The sequence below is a fragment of the Trichosurus vulpecula genome, chromosome 1 (genome assembly GCF_011100635.1).
Source record: "Trichosurus vulpecula isolate mTriVul1 chromosome 1, mTriVul1.pri, whole genome shotgun sequence".
NCBI classification, from domain to species: domain Eukaryota; kingdom Metazoa; phylum Chordata; class Mammalia; order Diprotodontia; family Phalangeridae; genus Trichosurus; species Trichosurus vulpecula.
This window is the reverse complement of record NC_050573.1, coordinates 133,819,038-133,842,211: the sequence shown is the minus strand read 5'-3', so window position 1 is coordinate 133,842,211 and position 23,174 is coordinate 133,819,038. Positions and strand designations below refer to the sequence as shown.

General features: G+C 39.3%; 1 protein-coding gene across 1 annotated transcript; it reads right to left on the bottom strand.

Annotated features, from left to right (window-relative positions):
• Window positions 1-4,193: 4,193 nt before the first annotated feature.
• On the bottom strand, window positions 4,194-17,201 carry KCNV1 (potassium voltage-gated channel modifier subfamily V member 1). Its single transcript, XM_036751471.1, has 3 exons — window positions 16,720-17,201; window positions 11,267-11,796; window positions 4,194-5,849 (listed from the first exon to the last, which is right to left on the bottom strand). Exons 1-3 carry the CDS (start codon window positions 17,199-17,201, stop codon window positions 5,338-5,340), a joined length of 1,524 nt encoding a protein of 507 aa, XP_036607366.1. The 3' UTR covers window positions 4,194-5,337.
• Between the last annotated feature and the right edge of the window lie 5,973 nt (window positions 17,202-23,174).

The following is a 23,174-nucleotide window of genomic DNA, read 5'->3' as shown; positions in this document are numbered from 1 at the left end:
GGGCAAATTCAATCTACTGACCTGGATTGAATCTGAGTGCCTTCATGGAGGCAAGATGAGATTTATATACACAAAGATTGTAGGAGTGATCTAGAGGGTGGTCTTGAGTAGTCTGGGATGACTAGAGGAGGGGTTTAGAGTGGAGGGGGGAGGGGGCAGAAGGAGGAGGAGGGGGGTGACTGGGGTGAGGTCAGACTCCAGGGTGGGAAATAGCTGAAGGCTACCTGGAGATGACAGACAACAGAGCGCTAGGGTAACAGAGCTAGGATATAGATATTTTGATCAGGATTAAGGGTGGAAATCAGCTGGACAATGGAGAGCTAGGCTAGGCAGAGTTGGGCCCAATGATAATGCAAGGCCCATGGCCTTAGGGGAAGGCCAGATCTAGTTGGAAGACTCAAGGAGGGTTCAAGGGGGCTCCCAGAGACTGTACTCCAGATTCAAGGGGGTTCTGAGAGACTGTGCCCTCATCAGGGATACAGATAAAAGCAATTCCTGCCCTAGGAGTGTCTTCTAACTGTAGAAGGAAAACACATAGAAAAAGGAATGGAAAAGCAAGGAAGAACTAAGAGAACTTAGTTGCAAGACAGCTCCTAGTGTGAGAATGCTGCTGGGATATGGCATAGAAAAAGTCAGGAGTAGGAGCCGGGGCAGAGAGGAATGAGTGAACACGGCTGACCTGTTCTTAAAAATGGAAGTTCCAGGGGACAACAAACAGCTGAGTCACAGGGGCAAAGGGATCTTCCATCACATAAAGATTGTGGGGGCAGAGGAATCACAAACTAATTGGAGAGTAGCAAGTCAGGACTGCTCCTGACTCATAAGGGTGAGCCAAAGGAGGTCTTGGACACAATGATTGTTGCTTGAGAAAAATGATTATTTTTCTCTTGTATTTAATAAGTAATTATTGAATTAGGACTTCACCTTTTCTAAAGGTTTTTCCCCTTTTCTACTTCCTCATCCAGAAATCAACACATGTGGGAAATCTTGCTCAAAGACTTACCCAGCCAGGAAAGCTAAGATCTAATCAAAGACAGTAAAGAAATTCTAAGTTTAGGCTAATGGGTGGATTCCTGCTCATTGTGTTTACTCAGACAGGTCTGGGGAAAATGTGGTTTCTCCCTTTGGACAGCTGGTGATATGGATGTTGATAAAACTCTTTGATCAAGATTGGGGTGCTCAGTGTCCTGTACCTCAAGACCCTCATTGGAATAAACCCACCTCTCATTATAATATTCATTCTCTCATTACTCGTTGACCAATCAGAGTTGATTTCCAACCTCAGGTGTACACCTTTTTCAAAAAACTTTATATTGAAGGTTCAACAGACTCTCTCTTTGCTTACTGAGGTGACAATGTTGGCCGCTTTCTAAACATAGGCAGTAAAATTGATTATAACTACCCAGAAACTCTGTCTCTTAGAAATTTTCAATCATTACATGTTGTTTTTATTGTTCCTTCCTTTCAGTCTTTCCAACTCTTCATGTCTTCATTTAGGGTTTTCTTGGCAAAGATATTAGAATGGTTTGCCCCTTCTCCAGATCATTTTATAGATGAGGAACTGAGGCAAACAAGGTTAAGTGACTTGTGCAGGATCACCCAGCTAGTGACTGTCTGAGGCCAGATTTGAACTCAGGAAGATGAGTCTGCCTGACTCCAGGCCCAGCATTCTACTCACTGCACCACCTAGCTGCCTTAGACACTGAATACACACCTATACTTAAAACTATCTCTGTCTTGTAGTCTTTCTCCAGGAATAAATTTGGTCCGAAAAGACAATGAACATTTTGAGGGGAGTTGGAGGCAGAGGAATACCTAAGATGATACACTGTATACCCTGCCCTGCCCAGGAGCATATATAACCAATATTTTCATGGATCTGATTCAGAATTAAAGAAGAGATATTAAGGGCATATCTGAATTAGCATTTCAGAATTATATTAATGGATACATTTTGCAGGGTAATAAATTTATTGAAGAGTATTTCAGAAGATTAAGTAATTTGAAAAAGGCTTCAAGTTTTGTGTTGTATTAGAATACAAAAGATATTTCAGTGGTTCCCTGTTGTCTCTAGGATAACCCCCCATGGCAATAAAAGCCACATACAATCTGGATCCAACCTATTTTGCTAGACTAGTTTACAAATACTTCCTCCTCATCCTACCTCCCAGAATCCCCAGCATTCTTTAAACAGAGGCAAAAGTATCAGCTCCTACATGAAGGCCTTCCTGATGCCCCTTATTTATACATATATTTAAAAAAAGCAAGAGTATATAAAGTATGTATGAATGTAGCTATATAGTGCAGGAGGTGGTATATAGAAATAAAATAGTTTCTGCCCTCAGGAAACATATTTTACTGTTGGGAAGCATCATGAACACAGATAAGCATATATGTGCATATAATTGTATATATGTATATATTGCCCTTGAGGGAAGACACTTTTGTTTCTGCCTTCATATCACCGGTGCCATGCACATAACGATGTTTAGTAAATGTTTATCTAAATTAATTGAAATTGAATAATTTATTTATTGCCAGAATAGTCAAGAAAAAATTACTAAACACCTACTATGTGCCTACCACTGTATTCAGGGCAAGGGATTCAAAGAGTCTCTGTTCTCAAGGAGCCCAGAGTGTAATGGAGGAGATGACATGCAAACTAATATGTGCCGACAAGATATATACAAGGTAAAGGAGATAATCAGGAGGAACACATTAGCATTAAGGGGGACCAGGGAATGCTTCCTGTAGAATGTGAGATTTTAGCTAAAACTTGAAGGAAGCCAGAGAAGCCGAGAGGAAAAGATGAGGAGAATTTTAGGTGCGTGGATCAGCCAGCGATGATGCATGGAGTCAAGAGATGGAATGTCTTGTGTGAGGAAGAGCAAGAAAGCCAAATTCACTGTATCCCTAAGTGCATGGAGAGAAGTAAGGTTTAAGAAAACTTGAAAGGTAAAAAAGGGGCCAGGTTGTGAGGGGCTTTAAAAGCCAAAGACAAGATTTTATATTTGATCTTGCAAGCAACAGGGAGGCATATGTATACGAATAAAAGGGGTGATGTGGTCAGACCTGCATTTTGGAAAGACCAATTTGACAGCTGAGTGGAGGATGGACTAGAGTGGGGAGAAGCAATGAGACCAACCCACCACTAGGCTATTGCAATAGTCCAGCTGGAAAGTGATGGGGGCCTGCATCAGCATAGTGGAAGTGTCAGAGGAGAAAAGGAAAGAATTAGGAAGCAAGAGGGTATTGGGGGAGGGAAGATAATTCAGTTTTGGACATGTTGAGTTTGAGGTGCCTATGGGACTTCATGTTTGACATGTCCAAGAGTCAATTGGAGATGCAAGACTGGAGGTCAGGAGAAATCATTTTATTTTTCTTCTTTTCTTTAATTGGTTAAGGTTGGATAAATAAATCTGAGAATCATATGCTTAGAGATGTGGAATACCTTGTTAAAGCTGCAAAATACAATATCTAGACTTTCTCATTGTTTTGTCTATGTTCTGAATATGACACTGGCTCCCTTTCTTTGGAATTAATTTTAGTTTTGTCCATATCATACAAGCACAAATTCTCAATATAAAAGTTTTGAATATAGAAAAATAGGCTGGAAAACCAGCATAAATATGAAAAATCTCTCATTTTTATTATAAATTGTCCTTGCTAGTTTAAAACAATTACTACTTAAAATTTGTTAATTTAAAGCCCAATTTATTTTCTTAGGGAAAAATAATAATTTATCATGGTACCAGATTGCTAGAAATTAATATTGTTTTTAAGAAGCAAGTATATGTTAATCCTGGGTTAGAATTTATTCCATGGATTCAGGATTAATAAATAGGCATGGCACTTAGATGAAATCTCCGTAGATGTCATTTACCTCAGGGTGGCATTATAGAGAGCTGGCCAAAGTTTATGTCCTGTCTCTAACCATACTGCTTTTGTGACTTGGAGTAAATAACTTAATCTCTCAGTGCTCTAGGCAACTAAGACTATAATAAATTTCAGAGAAGGCGATGACTGCAGTGGTACAGTGAGCTTCCTCACCTGGGAGTTCTCTATATTGATGGATTTTATTTTATTGATTCTTCTGCCTAACAACTTGGTAGCATTGGACATAAATGCCATAATAAGAGAGACCAAGTACTGTTAATTCTCAAGATGGATGATTGATTTTTCTTGCCTTTCAGTCAGCCTCAAAACTTTAATTGAAAATTTACTGTACAATGAGAGAAATGTACAGAATATAATTGAATAAATAAATGACTACTGAGTCTACTGAGTTAATCAAATATACCCTTTTCATTGACTGAAATGAGGTCATTTAATAATTAAAATTCTGAATTTGTAATTTGTTCATGATGTAATCCTCAAATATTCACTGAATCAAAGAAGAAATAAAAGATATCCATAGTCAGACCAGGCACCAGTCTAAAATCTACCTGAGATACTGTCCAAGCAAACTGCCTTAGTAATTGTATTACCCATAGTGAACCCACAGAGTTACCATACCAGTTGTCTAGGAAAAAAGTATTCCATTCCTTCAGGTGGGAAAGCTGTCAACTGGACCCTAATACTGCATTGTATGTAGTCTGCATTCCACATACCTGCCCTTATATCATTGTCCCTCTCCCCCCACCGCTAACCCCCAAGCAAGGATGATGCATTACAGCAACCATCCAGAGTCACTTGCCCATCTCATATGTTACCTATCCTAGTTATTTAATCAGGGCATTTTATGAGAATGGAGGATCAATCTGCAAATAGAAAACCAACATTGTCTTAGTTCAAAGCTAATTGGCACATTTAGGGATTGAGTCCAGGAGTGTGGCTATATCAGCAACTGTCTCTGACGAATTAACAAAGTAATTTCTTTCCTAGGGAAATGCAATTGAGTAGAAAAAAAGGTAATCTATATAGATATACACTTTTACCATCTTTTTGTGTTCTGAAATTTTTTTCTTAATTACCTTTCCTTTATAAATTGAGCTTGAAGGCATAATCACTTCCCTAATGCTCTCCATGTCATAGTTTTGTCAGTGCACATTAGAAAGCTGCCATACATTTGTCATTGGGATGGTTTCATTTTGATGTATTAATTGGTTTGGCTGTTTTGAGATCCAAAAATGAAAAATAGCTTTAGTGTCACCCTGAATATTTCTCTTTGCCTTTGGGGATATAAAATATTCTGATACACTAAGGAAACAAGTTGAAAGAATTAAAATAGTAAATGCTACAAGATAATCATTTTAACATTAGCAGACACATACATCAATACTTCATTAACCTTGCCAATTACATACAAGCTTATTCAGAAATACACTGGAAGTGGAATTAAAACCAGAAGTCATCTCCCCCACTGCTTCTAGTACTTGCTCTTTCTCTGCCTTTCAATCGGAGCATTTCCATGATACTTCGGGCATAAACATCTCTCAAATTAACACTGATATAGGAGTCAGTGGCTATATTCTTTGTCAATTTCTTCAAGGCTTCACGTTGTCGAATAGCTGCTTCCTTCAGCTTCAGAGTAAAATAGCAGGCAGAGAAGCGGTCATTAATAATAGCAATAGGCAAGGCCAAAACAAGTATCCCAGATAGTATACACACAAAGGCCACAATTTTGCCCGTAGTGGTATCTGGCCTAATGTCACCATAACCCACAGTAGTCATGGATGTTGTAGCCCACCACCATGCACAAGGCACACTCGTGAAGGTTGTGCCTGGCATGCTTTGTTCAGCAAAATATTCCACAGTTGAAAATATTGAAATGCCCACAGAGAGAAACAGGAGCAGCAGGCCAACCTCTTCATAACACTGAGTTAGTGTCATTCCTAGTGACCGCAAGCCTGAAACATGAGAAAAGTTGTCAGTCATTTGATCCATTTAATTCTTCTAATCACTATGAACACACATGCATTTTGGATGCTAAGTGGCTTTTCCCATCCCCCTCCTCAATATACTTTTGATTCATTCACCATTTTGCTTTTATTTAAGCCCACCTTGGGGCAGCTAGGTGGAACAGTGGATAGAGTGCTGGGTCTGGAGCCAGAAGATTCATCTTCCTGAGTTCAAATTTGGCCTCAGACACTAGCTGTGTGACCTTGGACAAGTCACTAAACCCTGTTTGCACAATTTCTTCATCTGTAAAATGAATTGGAGAAAAACCCAAATTGGGGTCATAAAATTAGATGTAACTGAAAAATCTCTGAACTAAAAGCCCACCTTTGACTTCTTTTGTGATCCAAAAGACATAAAAATGTACACATTTAGCTGTAAGTGAAGAAGACAGGACAGCTCGGGGATAATTGACATGTGTGACCCAGTTTGCCTCAAGAGTTAGAGGCCACTGGCATAGAAACAGTGGCCAGAGGACTGGATTTGGAAGGAAGTCTTCAGCTGAAAAACTGTGTAACCATGGGTAAACTACTTAATATCGATCTGAGGGCTCTAGGAGTTTACCTAAGACTAGAAGTTGAAGATGAGTTTTAGAGCTACATTTGTGGATGGGAATTTGCTCTCTGGGAGTTCCCTGCCCTGATGAACTCACAGGTCTAAACAACAAAAAATCAATATCATCAAAACCTAGAAGTGTATTCAGATCAATAACTCTAGAAAGGAGAACTCCCAAGAAGGTTTCCTCATTTCTAGCCCAGTTGGGTAGCTCTCGTAAAGATAACAAAAACAACAATCATATTTATAAGGTGCTTTAGGTTTTGCAGAGTACTATGGATACATTGTCTCATTTAAGCTACAGTGTTGTATAGGCTTCTTCATTATGCCTAGGGATTCCCTGAAACGGAAAGGAACTTCCAGTTGATGCCTCTTCAGAATTTAGATGTTCATTTTATGGAAGTTATTTTAGAAACAGGGAATTTTTAGAACTGGAGGGAATCTCAGTGGTTAGCTAGTTCCACCCATATATGAAGGAATTCACACTAAAAACATACTGTAGTGTATGCAGTGCTTATGGGATCCTTTGACATTTGCAGACTACGAATGGTGTGCACACCCAAAGACATGCATGACTCTCAGACCTACTTGTACTTCCTCTTTTACCTAATCCATGGCCTGCCTGTTTCTACAGCCAGTGGGGCACCCTCCACTCCTTACAATGGTCTTCTGGGAGGCTATAATAAGTCTCCCTGGTGATCAGAAAGGTGAAGATGCTCCATTCACCTGAGAGATGGTCAAGAAAATGGGTAGGGAAGAATGCCTCAGCCACTAGTACCCCTTAGGAAATGTCTAGTCCAACCAACCCAGGAAGCAGTCACAGGAACCTTCACCCTAGCATATCATCCCTGATAAGACTAGACTCCTACCTATAGTAAAGCCCTAAAATCCCACTCTAGTCTCTCTCCAATCAAAAACTCATCAATCAAAAGCTTTGAGTTCAGGGCCACATCCTCTTTTGACATGTGACAATGGAAACTCAACCCTTCACCAGAGGCATTACCTAGAGCACTATTGAGCTGCTCCTCTGGGTCACCTCCTTCCCCTTGACTGGGGTGTCAGTCATTTGGTCTCAACCTTGTTCCCTAGCATCATGGAACTCCTCCCTCTCCTTTAGTCCATGAGTTACTGACCAAGACTGGGACTAAGTTTGGCAGCCCCACTTAGAATGCCCTCATTGAATCCCAAGTTCCAGTAAACAGGAACTCTTGCTCCTTAAAAACTGCCCTATTAGTGGAGAAACCAAACAACTCATAAAACACGTACCCCCAAATGGCCACCCAGCCTTAGCTTAAAGACTCCAATGAGGTAGAAGTAATGATTTGCTGAGTCAGCTTACTCTATTTTTAATTAGCTCTAATTGTTAGGAAGTTATTCCTGACATCTAGCCTAAATTGGCCTTTTTGCAAACTTATACCCGAGGCAGAATTACTGCCTTGTAGAGCTGAAAAGATCAAGCCTCTTTCCTCTTCACTATGATTACCTTTCAAATACTTGAGGATAGACAAGTCTTTTTCTCTACAGGCTAAACATGCCCAGTTTTTAATAGTAGTAACAATGATTATTTTTACTATTGTTATTATACCTATCTGGACATTCTCCCCTTTGCAATTATGTTCAGTTGTTCACATGTGCATGTTCTGTATTCACAGTGACATCATAGTCTTCTGGAGCTTGGAATATCTGTCATATAATTGTGTTTCATGTTACAATGGGATGTGGGGTATATGCTCAGGAAATGCTATTTACCAACAGGTTGCCTTGTCTTCGCTTTTATAACACTGTGTGTCAGGGATCTTCTATTACATTGGCTTATCACCTCTATAATTTCAGTTCTACCAAAAAACCCATGTCTATAAGGTTTTGGGTAGAGTACTTGATTTTCTAGATAAATTCCATCTCCACCCCTGCAACAAGGAGCAATCTTTCTTCTTTTCTAGGGGGACAGCAAAGAAAGCATAAGTAACTAGGTGGCACAGTGTTTAGAGCACTGGACCTGAAATCAGGAAGATCTTCAAATTCTACCTCAGACACTAAACTAGCTGTGTGACCCTGAACAAGTCACTTGACTTCTCTTATTCTTAATTTCCTAATCTGTAAAATGGGGATAAAAGTAGCACCTACCTTATAGGATTGTTATGAGGTCAAATGAAATAATATGTGTAAAGTGCTCTGCAAACCTTCAAAAGCACTATAGAAATGCTAGAAATTATTCGGAGTCAGATCTCCATTTCATTGCTGTGTTGACTTCTTGCATTCATTACATTTGTTTGAGGAAGAAAGAACCTGGTTTTGATGATTTCACAAGATCCTTGGAAGAATCAAGAAAGGGATGATCTAATCTGTAAAAGGCTTAAGCCTCCAAATAAATCACTTACAGTGAGAAGAATGTCAATATCTTATCAGGGAGCCCCTCGATGTATATGGGATGGGGAATATGGATCTTCTGAAAGTTGACCAGTTTTTTACATCAAGACACACATTACAACGTAAGTCCAGAGTTAAGTCTTGGCCCTGATCTGACTTGCCAAAGGCGATTTGAAATTAATTCAAGTGTTATTTATACTTTTATTACTCTAGATTCTGATATTCAGCCTCCTCAGATGGACATGAGTTATTAAGAAGCTATTTATTGTTAGAGACCAATGAATAATATATTTGAGGTTTAACAATTTTAGGAGACCTCCTAAGAAGCTTGCAGAGCTATAGTCAGATTGGAAATGTCGTTATTTTTCTAGACCTTTTTTTCGCATAGTTATCAATATAGTAATGTCATTTTTTCGTGGATGTCAGACGTAGATGGGGCTTTAGAAATTATCCAGTCCAACTCCTTCTCTTTTCTAGAAGAGGAAACATCAGCCAAGAGAGGTCAAGTGAATTTTGCAAGATCATACAGATTGTTAATGACAGGGTAGGGACCCAAGTCCAGGTTTCCTAACTCCTAGCCCAGTGATTTTTCTACTTTCCATAATCATATTTCATTTTTAGTGAAAGTATCTTAATAATTTTCCAAATTAAAAAAAAACTAGACAGCTGGACTAAACTATCTTACCTTATTTTGAAAATTGATATCTGTGTGAGGAGGGAAGTAGAGGGAGAAAGGATTTGTCCTTTTTCTTCTCTAAACAATTTTATTGTATAAGGATGTCCATCTTCATGAAGCTGATAAATCCATCTTATATCTAATATATCTTATATCTTATATCCATCTTATATCTTATATCTAAGGTTATGCTCTTGCACTTAAACTATTTGTGGAGATGATGCTTGTCTAAGAATTTAGAAATCTTTTGTAGAGCTGACATAGTGGAATTTATTGTTATTTCCCTTTTTCTCCCTTTTTTTGAGAAAAATGTAGTCTTAACTGTGTTTTAAAATCAAAACCCATGAAGAGTTTATAAATACACTAAGAAAGCATCCCATTGTATGTGTCAAAAAACAAAGACTAGAGCTTTGAAAAGTTGTTTGGAACCCATTATCAAAGCTATGTTATGTGAAACTGGGAAAATACTCTAGAAAGAAAACAACAGTAATAAGCCTGTCAGGAAAAGTCCAAATCAATCCACTTTGGTTAAAAAAAATAGGCCAATTCATCTGCCCCAAATTTGTAGGTCCCTTGAGATACAGACAAAACTATGCGTTTTGACCAATATAGCTACAGCTATAGGTAATAATCTCCTTCCACCCAATACCTAATTTTCCCCTTTTACTCCCCCTTAATTTCTACTTAATTTCAATAGTGTCTGTGAAGCCCTGAAAGGGTGATTATCTGGTACATATTCTGGTTAGAGGGTGGTTTGTATGTAACTGGTCATTCTTGTAGATGAGCAATGAACGGCTTTACTTCTAAGGAGGACACTCCTTTTCTCTCTACAGAAAGTATATTGGGAAGTGACCATACCACTTTATACCAAACCTCGGTGGGGTGTCAAGGGGGAAGGGTCATCAGATGTTTCTTTGCCCTTTATGCCCAGAAGAATATTTTGCTAGCTCCCTGCTGGACCCCAAGTAGCGAACTTGCTTATGCATCCTTATATGTCCGTAACCATATCTATCATTTTTATCAACTGATGACAAATGGCAAAGAGATTTCTGAAAGTTATGAAGAGCAAATGAGAGAGGTGGATGGTTACATTCTCAACTTTGCTAAGTATGCCCGTGGAAACTGTACTAATTTTATATGTTTGCATTATTTGTTTCTGCCTCTTACCAGCCCTTTAAATTTAATTCTTCAATTAAAAACTTCAATTTAAGTGTTACCTTCTATGTCAGACCTTTCCTTATCCTCCCATCTAATAATGCCTCCCCACCCAAGAGTTATTTTATTATCTATTTTGCATATACTTTTACATTTTCATGTTGTTTCCCCTCATAGAGTAAAAACTCCTTGGATTAAGTGACTGTTTCATTTTCAACCTTGTCTTCATTTAATCCTGTGCCTAGCATAGTACCTAGCACATAGCACGTGATTAGTAAATGATTTTAGAATGGTGCATGTATATGTTGCTTTCCCCTATGGAATGTAAGCTCTGTGAAGGTGAGGGAGAGACAAAATTGTTTCATTTTTGTGTTTGTACTCCAGGACCTAAAAGAGGGCCTTGTACAGAATAGATGCTTAATAAATGCTTGTTGATTGATTAAGTAGGACACCTATCACTACAGTAGGGCCTTAGGAAAGAGGGAAACACATGTTCACTGGAATGGTACATATTTTGTTCAGATACATAATGCATTTTCTTTTTGATTTTTATGATTGTTTCAAGCACTTAAAACCAATGGTAGTTTTTAAAAAGCATCAATGAAGTGTGAATACCTGTTGAATGTCTGCCCAGTTTTAGCATGCGCAAAGCCCTGAGCAGCCTCAAAACCTGCACGATGCGCCCCACGTTTTCCAGCTCTTGTGTGGTCTCACTTTCGCTCAGGCTCTCCACCAACAGAGTGATATAGAAGGGGAGGATGGCCAGGAGGTCAATGATATTTGCCACCTTCCTTAGGAAGCCACACCTATTCCTCACACAGAGTAAGCGCAGGGCAAACTCCCCTGTGAACCAAGTAATGCACAGGTACTCCAGGGCCTCCAATAGCTGCATGTCCAGCCAGCTTGGCTCAGATGACATCAGGGCCATGTTGGCAATGGACACAACCACAAAGATGATAGAGATGATTCCAAAGATCCTGGCAGCTGTGGAAGACCCCGGTTTTTCCAGAATGTCCCAGAGCTTCTGTCGAGTAGTAGGGCAGAGCCCTTGAGAAAAGTCCTGGTCACTCTCTTGCTGACTCTCCTGGTCTTCAGTATCATCCTTGAAGTCTAAGGTCTCACTCAACTCCTTCCTTTTCAAGTACCTTTCCAAAAGAATAATATGATCGTTAGAACTTTTATTAAAAATGATGGCCTTTGTACTGACGGCACTTTAAAGTCTGCTCAAGAACCGTTTGGACCTGTGCTTGGAAATCCTGAATCTCTGCTCTATCACTTAGTAGTTTTGGGTAAATATATTCAATTGGCAATTATAAATATGGGACTCTAGAGAAGGGAGGTAAAGGTGGAAATATAAAAATGGGGGTTATTTTCATAGAAGTGATCACTGATATCATGGAAGTGGATGATACAAATAGGGGAGAGAATATATAGAAAGAATAGATACAAGGACATAACTTTAGGGGACATCGGTATGAAAAAGTGGGAGAAGGATAGGGCTGAAACAAAAGAGAAAGGGAAGAAGCAGTCAGAAAGGAAAACCATGAGAGTGCAGTATAATGGCAGCCAAAGGGAAAAAGTTCCAAGAAGGAGTCAACATAGAGGTCAAGGAGGACAAGGACAGAACAAAGAAAATGTGATCTAATTTTACTTCAGGTACTGTGCATTTGAAAGTTGGAAGGGATCTTGGTGGTCACCTAACTCAATGCTGTCAAATAGAAATGGGGGCCATTGATCCCTGTGGGCTGCATATTGATTTAATTTTAAAATGTATTGTAATCTACATTTTATTGGATTTTTTCATTTTGTTAAATGTTTCTCAACATTTTATTCTGGTTTGGTTCTATTTAGGAGTGATGTGGGCCACATGTGGTCCTAGGGTCATGTGTTTGCACCTTTGATCTAGTCAATGCAGCAAATAGTTACTAAGCAGTCTACCATGTGATAGACACTAGTTGTATACACATGCATCCATACATGTATACACAAGTACAAATATATATATATAGAAATACATATGTGTATCTATAGGATATATGTACTTATACACATGTGTATATATGATAATTTGGGAATAATTTCTGAGAGAAGGTACTAACATTAAGGAGGACCTGAAAATACTTGTTTTGGAATGTGGGATTTTAGCTGTGACTTATAGGAAGCCAAGAAAACCAGAAGGTGAGGTGAGGAGGGAGAGAGCCATGGGTGACAGCCAGTGAAAATACACAGATGGAGTCGTGAGATCAAGTGTCTTGTATAAAGATCGTCAAAGATCGAGAGTCAGTGGGTCGTCGAGTACATGAAGGGAAGACTAGAAAAGTACAAAGAGGCCAGGATATAAAGGGCTTAAAAAGCCAAAGAGAGGATTTTATACTTGATCCTGGAGGTAATAAGAAGTCACCTTAGGTTAATGGATAGTGGGTAGGGTCCTATGGTCGGACTTGTATTTTAAGAAAAATTGCCTTGATGGCTGAGTGGAGGATGGTCTGATGTGATCAGAGAGAAACTTGAGGTGGGGAGGTCAACCCCAAAGTCTGCTGCAACAGTTCAGGTGTGAGGTGATGAGGGACTGTAACAGGGTGGTGGTAGTGTCAGAAAAGAGGAAGGGTAATATATGAGAGATTTTGTAAAGAGTACTTGGAAAAAAAATTCTATATGTGGTGTGAGAAAGTATCAGAAATAGAGTATGAGACCTAGGTTGTAAACTTGGGTGACTGGAGTAGTTAAATTAGTATTTGCATATACTTTTACATTTTCATGTTGTTTCCCCTCATAGAGTAAAAACTCCTTGGATTAAGTGACTGTTTCATTTTCAACCTTGTCTTCATTTAATCCTGTGCCTAGCATAGTACCTAGCACATAGCACGTGATTAGTAAATGATTTTAGTAAATTAGTAAGTAGTAGTAGTTAAATTAGGAAGGGTGGTGGGGGTGGGGGTGGGGTGGGTGTTTTGTACCTGTTGGATTTAAGACACCCAGCTGGAGATTCAAGATTGGCGGTTATCAGACAGATTGAGTCTGAGTAAATAGATCTAAGAATTATCAGCACAGAGATAATAATGCAATCCATGGAAGTTGATGAGATCACCAAGTAAAACAGTATAGAAGGAGAAGACAAGAGGGCCCAGGTTAGAGGCCTGGGGTTGCCTACCACCAGTGGCTCTAACCTAGATGATGACCTTGCAAAGGTTGAGCTGAGAAGGAACATACTCTTTGGTAGCAGAGCCTGGAAAGAATAGTTCCAGAAAAACCTAGAAAGAAGAGGGTATTAAGAGGATCATTGATGGTATCACAGATTGAAGAGAGATCAAGAAGAATGAGGAGTGAGAAAAGGCCATTAGATTTGGCAATTAAGATATCATTGGAGAGAGCAGTTTCAGTTGAATGATGAAGTCAGAACCTTACATAGTTAAGAATGAGAGGAAAGGAAGTGAAGGCACTATTTTTAGACCAGAGGGCCTTTGCAAAGAATTTAATCATGAAGTGAAGAAGAGATATTGGACTTACCAAACGAATGAGTAAGATGTCATCTTCGATGCCTGGAAGGTACTCCCTCCTCACCTCTGCCTCTTTGAATCTCTGCTTTCCTTCAGAGCTCAGCTCAAGGGCTATTCCTTTCGAAGTCTTTCCTCATCTCTCCAGCTGCTAGTACCTTCCAACCCTTCTGCCCCCATGAAATTACCTTGTGTTTATTTCATGGTATAGCTATTATATGTGTACATGTTTTCTCTTTGATAAATTATAGCTCTTTGAGGGCAAGTATTATTTAATTAAAAATATAATATATATATATATACATACATACATATACATATTATACATACATACATGAATACACACATATAATCTATGAAACCTGAGCACTTGGCCCAATGCCTGGCCCATGGTAGACACTTAATAAATCCTATTGAATGATTTAATGGTTGCATTTATACCATTCTTTCTCATATATATAGCTATATATAGATAGATATAGATATACACACATATATGTGTGTGTGTGTATGTGTAGTCTTTTTTCTTATAAGAAGACATTTGGAAACAAACCAATATTTTTGTTAGAAGAAAAGGGTTATTTTAATTACTAAAATGCGATATGAATAATACCATCTTCCCATTCACCCAGGTTCATGACTTTGACTTTTTCCCCTCTCAATTATCCCACATAGTTACTACCCAACACTGTTGATGTTACTTTGGTACATCTCTTGTGTTTATCCCCTCCTCCAGCCTTGATCATCTCAATCTTGACTTTTCTTTCATTTAGACTATTATAATCTATTACTGTGTAACAGTATATATTAGTCTATAACACATTGGCTAAGAAGAGATGAGGGCCTGGACTAAAGTGGATGCACCAGCTTTAGTGAATAGGGATGAATACAAATGATGACCTCAAAATGGAATCCATATTCATATATGAATTGTAATAATTGGTCTTCCTGTTTCTAGTCAATTACCTCTACAATCTATCCTTCATACTCTGACCTTAGTAATCTTTCTAATGTACTGTTCTGACTATGTCACTTTTCTAAAGAATTTTCAGTAATTTCCTATTACTCACCAAATAAAGTAAAATCTCCTGATCTAGGCTTCAAAGCCCTACATAATCTACAGCTTTCCTTGACCACTTCCCCATCTTTTGTTGATAAAAGTGATACTTTACTCCTTCATTTTTCTCCCTAATTTGAAGCTTTCCTCTCCTCAGTAATAGCCTTTGTATCATAGTATTTTCCACTATTAGATTGTTAGTTCTTTTGGAGCAATATCTGTATAGGATCCATTTATGTATACCCAGAGGCTAACAGTGTTTCTTAAATAGTCGATGCTTAATCAATATTTGTTGAGTGGAATTTAATCATAAACATTCACATATTTATATCACTTCAATTACAAAGTGCATTCCTTTCAGTAACATTGAAAAATAAGTGATATAAGTATTATCTCCATGTTAAAGAGAAGGACACTGAGGCCTGGAGACACTGGATGACTGGTCCATAGTTATATAGTTTGGGTTAAAGCCAATGCTGAACCTAGGTCCCCAGATTCCATGTTTAGAAACTATAGGCTGATATCCCATCTTAGAAACTAAAGTGTGAGCCTGAATTTGATTTTCTTTATCTGTAAGATGTTGATAATAATATTATGTACCTCTCAGGTTTGTTGCGAAGATCAAATGGTCAAAGTAAATGTGTGTGTGTGTGTGTGTGTGTGTGTGTGTGTGTGTGTGTGTGTGTGTGTAGACAAGGACAGGATTGAATCTATTATTTCACTTTACTTGCCATATGACTGTGGCCAGGTCACTTCACTCTTACCTAGTATCCTTATCTGTAAAATGGAGATAATTGATTTTACTGCCTCTTTCACAGGACTGAGAGGAAGAAAGTTTTTAAGCCCCCACATATGTAAACTGTGTGCTATTATTTGCAAAGTGGTCATCAAAATCCTTTATTTTTTTCATTGGCTAGGAACTAACTTTCCATCTTCTTCCAGATCATGCTGAAATGACCTCTTGGTGCCTATTTTTCTGACCCCAAGTTTTTCTTATTCAATCCTACCAATTTTATTTTTAATTCCAAAGTCAATCCTTCCTATTTTAACTAATGGAAATAATACAGTACAAATCAGACAGCAAAAATTAGGAGCACCTGTTGAAGGACCTTCTCTCACCTATACATGACCTCTACTTATAAGTTAGAGTGGTCTTAGACCTAGAGTTGGAAGGAAACTCATGAGCTATCAAATCCAGCCCTTTTCATTTTAAACGTGAGGAAACTAAGGCTCAGGGAAGTTACATAACTTGAACAAGATCACATAATCTCACAGGTGGAATTCATTTCATCTGACTCCTCCTTCCATTTCTCTAAATTGTCTCCCAAACTTAAAGACAAACAAAGCCAAGAGGACTCCACAAATACTATAGTTCTCATTTTACCGCTGACTGATAGCCTCTTTCCCCAAAGTGCCCTCAGCTTTTCTATTAAATGCATTGTGAGCCACCCACTAGCCTCTCCTTTGTTGGCATCCTTAGGCCCACTCTGGGTGCTTGCCCCTTCTCCGTAGGATACCTGTCTCTACAGCAGGAGTCGATGCTCAGCTCGTCGATGCCCCAGTATTGGATCTCCTGTAGGAAGGAGAGCGCACACAGCTGCTCCATGACGTGCAGCCGGCCAGTGCGGTAGTAGTGTAGGATGTAGCGGAAAGCTTGAGAGCTCCTGTCGAAGAAGTACTCATTGTCCACAAGGTTGGCGTCGTCGCAAAGCTCCAGAGTGCTGGAGGCAGCGGCCAGGGTGCCGGGGTGGCGGCACGATGCCACCACCACCGCCAGCTTGCCCAGCCGCGTGTGCGGAAAGCAGGACAACGCTTGCTGGGACAGGACGAAGCGGCTGCCTCCCACGTTGACTGTGAAGCTGTCTCCCAGAGCCAAGGGCTCTCCTTCTCCCTCGCTGCAGAAGACGCTGGATTCCAAGGAGATCAGCGAGCCGCTGCTCAGCGGCGTGTCATTGACTGGCCTGGAAGCTGGGGACCGGCAGCTGGAAGGCACCTCCATCCTTGCCACCTGGTCCTGTGGACATGACAGAGTTTAAGGAGCAGAGCGAGCCCCAGTGGGAGGCGGGGGATGGGTGGCGGTGGCGCCGAGAGAGCTGGCAGCGGGTGGTTGAGGAACCGCCAGGAGGGGAGACAAGCAGCTTCCTGCTTGCTCGGCTTTCCTCTCCACCCCCTCCACTTGCTTTCCCTCTTAGGAGACAAAGCACTCAACCAGGGGGATCTAAGAATGCCAGCCTAGAAGGGGGCAAGAGTCAGAGTGGGCAGAAAGGAGGAAGCACCTAAAGGAGAAGCGGGCAAGTCAGAATACCGGCTGCATGCCAGGGCTAGAATTTTTTTTTTTTTTAATCAAGGTTTCGTTTAATGTGAGGTCCGTCCCGTCCCCACGCCCATCTTCTGTGACTGATCCTTCCCAACCTACCAGGGAGGACCTGCCTTTAAGAGGAGTGACAAACGCGTGAGAATTGACTCGACAACTCGGGTGGGGTTGGGGAGGTGGAGGAAAGCTGGAGGTGGAGAGATGCAGGAAAAGTAAGGGGTGGGGGTGGGATGGAGGTGGAAGTGTGGGGCTGCTCTTCGCTTTCCTTCCAGTGCCCTAAATAAAAGGGTAAGAGTGGGCCTTTTTGGGCTGTAACCAAAAAAAAAAAAAGAAAAAAAAAAGAAAAAAAAGCTATCTGGAAAAGTGGATGGGAGGGGGCGGTGGATAGGGTAGGCACCCTTAGGCAGGTTAATTCAATTATCATTTCAATCCAATTCTAGTCTACTTTTCCTCTCCTGAATTTTGACCCCGGCTTGGGAAATACCGTCAGTTTCGTGAGAGCACACTCTTCTTCACCTGGGAAGCCGCTAGTAACTTGGGGTTTCCAGTTAATAACTCGTGCGGTCGCCTTAGACTGGAGGATAGGGGAGGCTTTACTTTTGGGCACTTTGACATTCCCCTAAAAGTTACTGGATGAGCTTGCCTAGGAGTTGGATGGAGACTGAAAGAACTAGCTCTCAGGATAAATGAAGGCAAAAGGATCATTAAGTGAAATTGAGTGCCTAAGGCAGTTTAAAGAATGAAGGTGCCTTACTGAAGGTGGAGAAGAACTGTGCTCTGCAAAATCAAAGACTAATTCGGCCCCTGGGATGTTTCTTTCTATTGGTACCGCTCTGAGGCCTGACCTATAAAGAGGGATGTCTTGTGACTTACCAGCGCTTGGGTTAGCCGCTGCCCCGCTGCACATCTGGACTGGGCACAGAAGCTGCAGCTTAGGAGGAAGCTGCTCTGATCTGTTACTGAGACTTCATTCGCCCCTCTTAGCTCCTGTCATGGGAAGAGGACATGCGGGCAATGACTTCGTTGACCAAGGAGGCGTGGCACAGGGCCCCTGCTTATAAATCGAGCCTTTGCCTTCAAAGCTTCTCTTGTCTACCTCCGCCTTACAGTTGTTCACTGTGCTTTACCGCCTCCAGCCTGGCTTTTGACAGTGCTGTTCTGTGGAGCCCTACTCTGCAGTCAACCAGCCTTCTAGCACCGAGAGCAGGCAGTGAAAAGTGAACAGGAGGGGAAGGGGGAGGTGTGGAAAGAGGAGGGAACTAAAAGCCTGGAGACACTGACAATTATATTTATCTTGAAGACAGTTAACACTTAAAGTATTAATTTTCATTCCCCTTCTTCTTTGCCCCTACAAATGCTCAAGGTAAAAGTTCTTCAGTCTTCAAATAATCATGTCAATCAGGAGTTAGATAATTACATCTCCTATGTTGTGGCCCTGGATCATGTTTTTAATATCTTGCAAAAATTCAGCCTTCTTCATTCTGCAGTGTCACTAAGGTTTTCTGAGAAAGAGAGAATATCTTTTCTTGTCTCCTTGCCCTCCTAAGTCATTTTAGACGATGCACAAAAATAAATCAGAGGCAACCAAGTACCATTTTTTGGCAGGGTTCTAGGGTGGAGGAGGAGGATGTAGGATGAAGTTGTTGGGTTTTTTTTTTCTTCCTGTGAGAATAAATAACCAATTCCAGGAAAAAAGTTTTTTAAATATTCTGGGTTAAGGTTAGTTTGAAAGCCATCCATTTATCCAAAATATTACCAACTCTGAGTTTTTCCTACTTTTACTCATTAAGAATGGAAAAAATAAGTCCATGGGGGTTCTTCTGTAAGGGTAGGTCATGTCAAATGGACTCTCACAGTGTGAAGACTTCTGACTATATCTTAAAGATTGTAATTGGAGAACTGAAATATAAGCTGATTAACAAGGTATTAACTATGTTGTAGAAGTGGTTAATATCAAACATGTCCCAAACAACAAATTATAGCCCAAATGAGTGTTCCCTTCATAGTGGTCACCCTAGAACATCAAACACTTATTCTAACAATGCTGACATTGGACAGAACCTTTTTGGAACTGCTCTAAAGGCATTGCTTTCCAAGATTGTGGTAGGGTTTTCTTTAATAACGTCAATGGAGTTGAACCTTCATCTTTTAAAGAGTTCCTTTTTAAGAAAATGACAAAAACTATTTGGTACCAATCAGCTAAATAATGAGGATAATCAAGCTAAAAATCCTTCCCTGAATTTCCATGTTCCTTTTTACATCCTTTGATAATGCTGTTATTTTTGTATTCTTCATCTCCATATAGTAAAAATAAAACACTTATTAAGCACCTCCTGTGTGAGAGGCACTATGCTAGATGAAGGATACAAAGAAAAACAAATTTAATAGTCTCTATCTGCAAATTGCTTTCATTTTACTGGGGAAGTGGTAGGGCAATGTAAAGAGTCTATGTTTGTATATATGTATGTGAATGCATACATATATACATATGTGTGTAAATATATATGATAATTTCTTTTGGGGTGGAGATAGAAAGAACACTAATAACTATGGGGATTAGGAAAGGCTACCTATAGGAAATGCCATCTGGGTTCATTCTTTAAGGAAACTAAAGTGTCTAAGACAGGAAGGCAATAAGTATGGTGGACAGCCCTGAAAAGGGTGGAGATGGAATGCCATATATAGACAACAGAAGTTAGCCAGCTTGGCTTCTCATGTAGAGTACATGAAGAGGAAAATAGCATAAGTCAGCCAAAGTAGACTGGACCCAAATTGTGAAGGCTTTTGAATGCTAAAAGAAGAAATTTGAATGCCAAATGAAATATTTTATCAGAGCAGTAATAGGGAACCACCAAAGGTTCTTGGGCAAGGGAGTAACACAGTATCATTGATTTAGAACTGGAACAGACCCTATAGGTCATCATGGCTCTCATTTACAGATCAGAAAACTGAGGTTCAGAAAACTGAAGTGATTTGCCTGAGGAAACAGGTAATAAGTAGAAAAGCTCAGGCTTGAACCCATCCAGTTAGGTGGTATAGAGCACTGGACTTGGAGTGAAGAAGATCTGACTTTGGCTCCTGCTCAGGCAATTATAGCTGCGTGACTGTGCAAGTTGCTTAATCTCTGTCAGCCTCAGTTTTATCATGTATAAAATGGGGATAACAATAGCATGTGAATCACAAGGTTGTTGTAAGGATCAAATGAAATATCAGAAAAGTATTCTCAGACTTTAAAACACTGGATAAATATTAGTTATTTCTCACTCTATCTTGTTTTATGAGGATTACTTTGAGAGTTGTGTGGAATATGGATTGTAGAGGGTGGAGACTGATAATGGGAAATTCAAATAGGAGAATATTATAACAGTGAAAAAAAGAGTTAATGAGGAGTTGAACTTGAACTAGGGTAGTTGTGTTATGAGTGGAGTGTCTGGGAGATAGAGAGATATTTGGGAGATAGAATCAGCAAGATTTGTCAAGTAATTGAAGGTGGAGTGAAGGACAGTGAAGAATCAAGAAAGACTCAAGAGTTTTGAACCTGGGTCACTGGAAGGATTGTACATCCTTAGAGGGCATATAATGTTTTATACATCTTGCCTTCTCACAGAAGTTAACACAGTGTTTTATGCATAGCATGTTCTCATATATTTGTTCAATGAATGAAAAAAAATGATGGACAGTAAGTTAATGAAGCTAATTTTCTTTTGTAGATCATAAACTAACTCATCATGAATATATTTGTTCATCTTTTGTAAGAAAGCAAAGCAATTTCGTTTCCCAGAATAGAATTGTACATTGTGTACAAAGCATACAGGAGGAGGAAACATATTTTGAAATTAATTTTTACCATGGCTACTTTCTGGCAATTAAGTTTTTTCCTCCATTCATGTATACCTATACCACATTAATGTTTTTTATAATAAGAATTGAAGGCCTAGGATGGAGGAGTCATGGCTAAGATAACAGTTTCTATGAAAAACATCTGGGGTAGGGGCATGGCCTGCAAGCTCATAATGAGTCAATAGTGTGTCATAGAAACAATAAAGTTAGGTAGCACTGAAAGCCCTAATCTCCAGAGCAAAGGAGTTTTATTATATGCTGCACTGATTAGACAATATTTGGAACGCTGTGTTCTTCCCTGGGTACATCCAACCTTTTAGGATGCACTTAAGATACAGAAGAGAAAAGACAAGATAGTGAGGAGAGTAAGGACTATGACATATGAGGATAGACTGAAGGAACTAGAAATGCTTAGTCTGAAGGAAAGAAGATTTAGGGGGTTCATGATAGTTGCCTTCAAGTATGTGAAGGGCCATCATGTGGACAAGAGATTAGATTTGTTCTGTTTGCCCTTAGAGAGAAGAACCAGGAACAATAGATAGAAGGTGCAAAGAAGCAAATTTAAGCTTGATGCCAGGCAAAACTCCTAACAATTAAAGCTATCCAAAAGAGGAATAGATTGCTTTGAAAGGAGGTAGATTCCTCCATTATGAAAACTTTGAGCAAGGGATGAATGACCACTTGTTGGTATATTGTAATGAGGATGTATTGTTTCGGAAATTCGTCAGACTAAAGAGACACTGACATCCCTTCTAATCTGAAATTCTGTGATTCTGGAAGAGACTTGTTTTCATTTATGTCAAAAGATAAGAGTTAGAAACAATGTATAAAAGTTGAAGAAAAAAAGGATATAGTTTAGTTTAAGAGTACTAGTTATCAAATAATATTTAAAAGATTATAGTTTTTGAATCTTTCTTCCAAGACCTGCAGTCTTACCATCAGGAAGTTTTACCAGCTACAACTGTATCTCCATTCTTATGGTTTCAACTCTGACCTCTATTTAGTTGATTCCCAAATTCCTAGCCAGGACCTATTTTTTATTTAAAACCCATTTTTCCTTATGTTCTATTAGATATCACTATCACTGGCATCTCAAATTAAAGATGTTCACAGTTGAATAGTTCACCTTCCCAAAGCTTTTCTTACTTTTGATTTTAATATTTATGTTATTAATAAAATGCTAGTTGATATTTATATAGCACTCTAAGGTTTTGAAAGGGCTCTGTAAGTATCCTTATAATAATCCTGTAAGGTAGAGAATGTGATTTTCTTTTCCATTTTACAGACAAGGAAACTGAGATTGAGAATCACTTAAGTGACTTTCCTAAGGCCATGCAGCTTATAAGTTTTTGAATCATGATTTGAATCTAAGTCTTCATGATTCTGAGTTCAGGCCCCTATCCACTGTGTAATGTTAACTCTCCATCCAGCCATTGTCATCACCACTCAAAATCTGAATCATTTTTGTACCTCTTTCCTTTGTTTATGTCCAAATTATCTAACATAATGTTAGATAATCTCACAGACCACTTTAAAATGATAAATAAATAGAAAATGAATTTTTTGGATCCAATAAATGCAGAACTTTTACAATAATTCACATTCCATTTATGCAACACTTACTGAGTAATAGAATCAGTGCTAGTGCTAATGCATTACGAGACTTTTATAATATATGGATATTGTCAATTATTTAACTTCATGTTCATGTGTACTTATTTACACTCCAGTTTGGAATTTTAATAGTATTTGAAGCTGCTGAACTTCTTTTAAAATTATTTTCCCATTGAAACTTTTTATTAATTTAACTCACCAAAT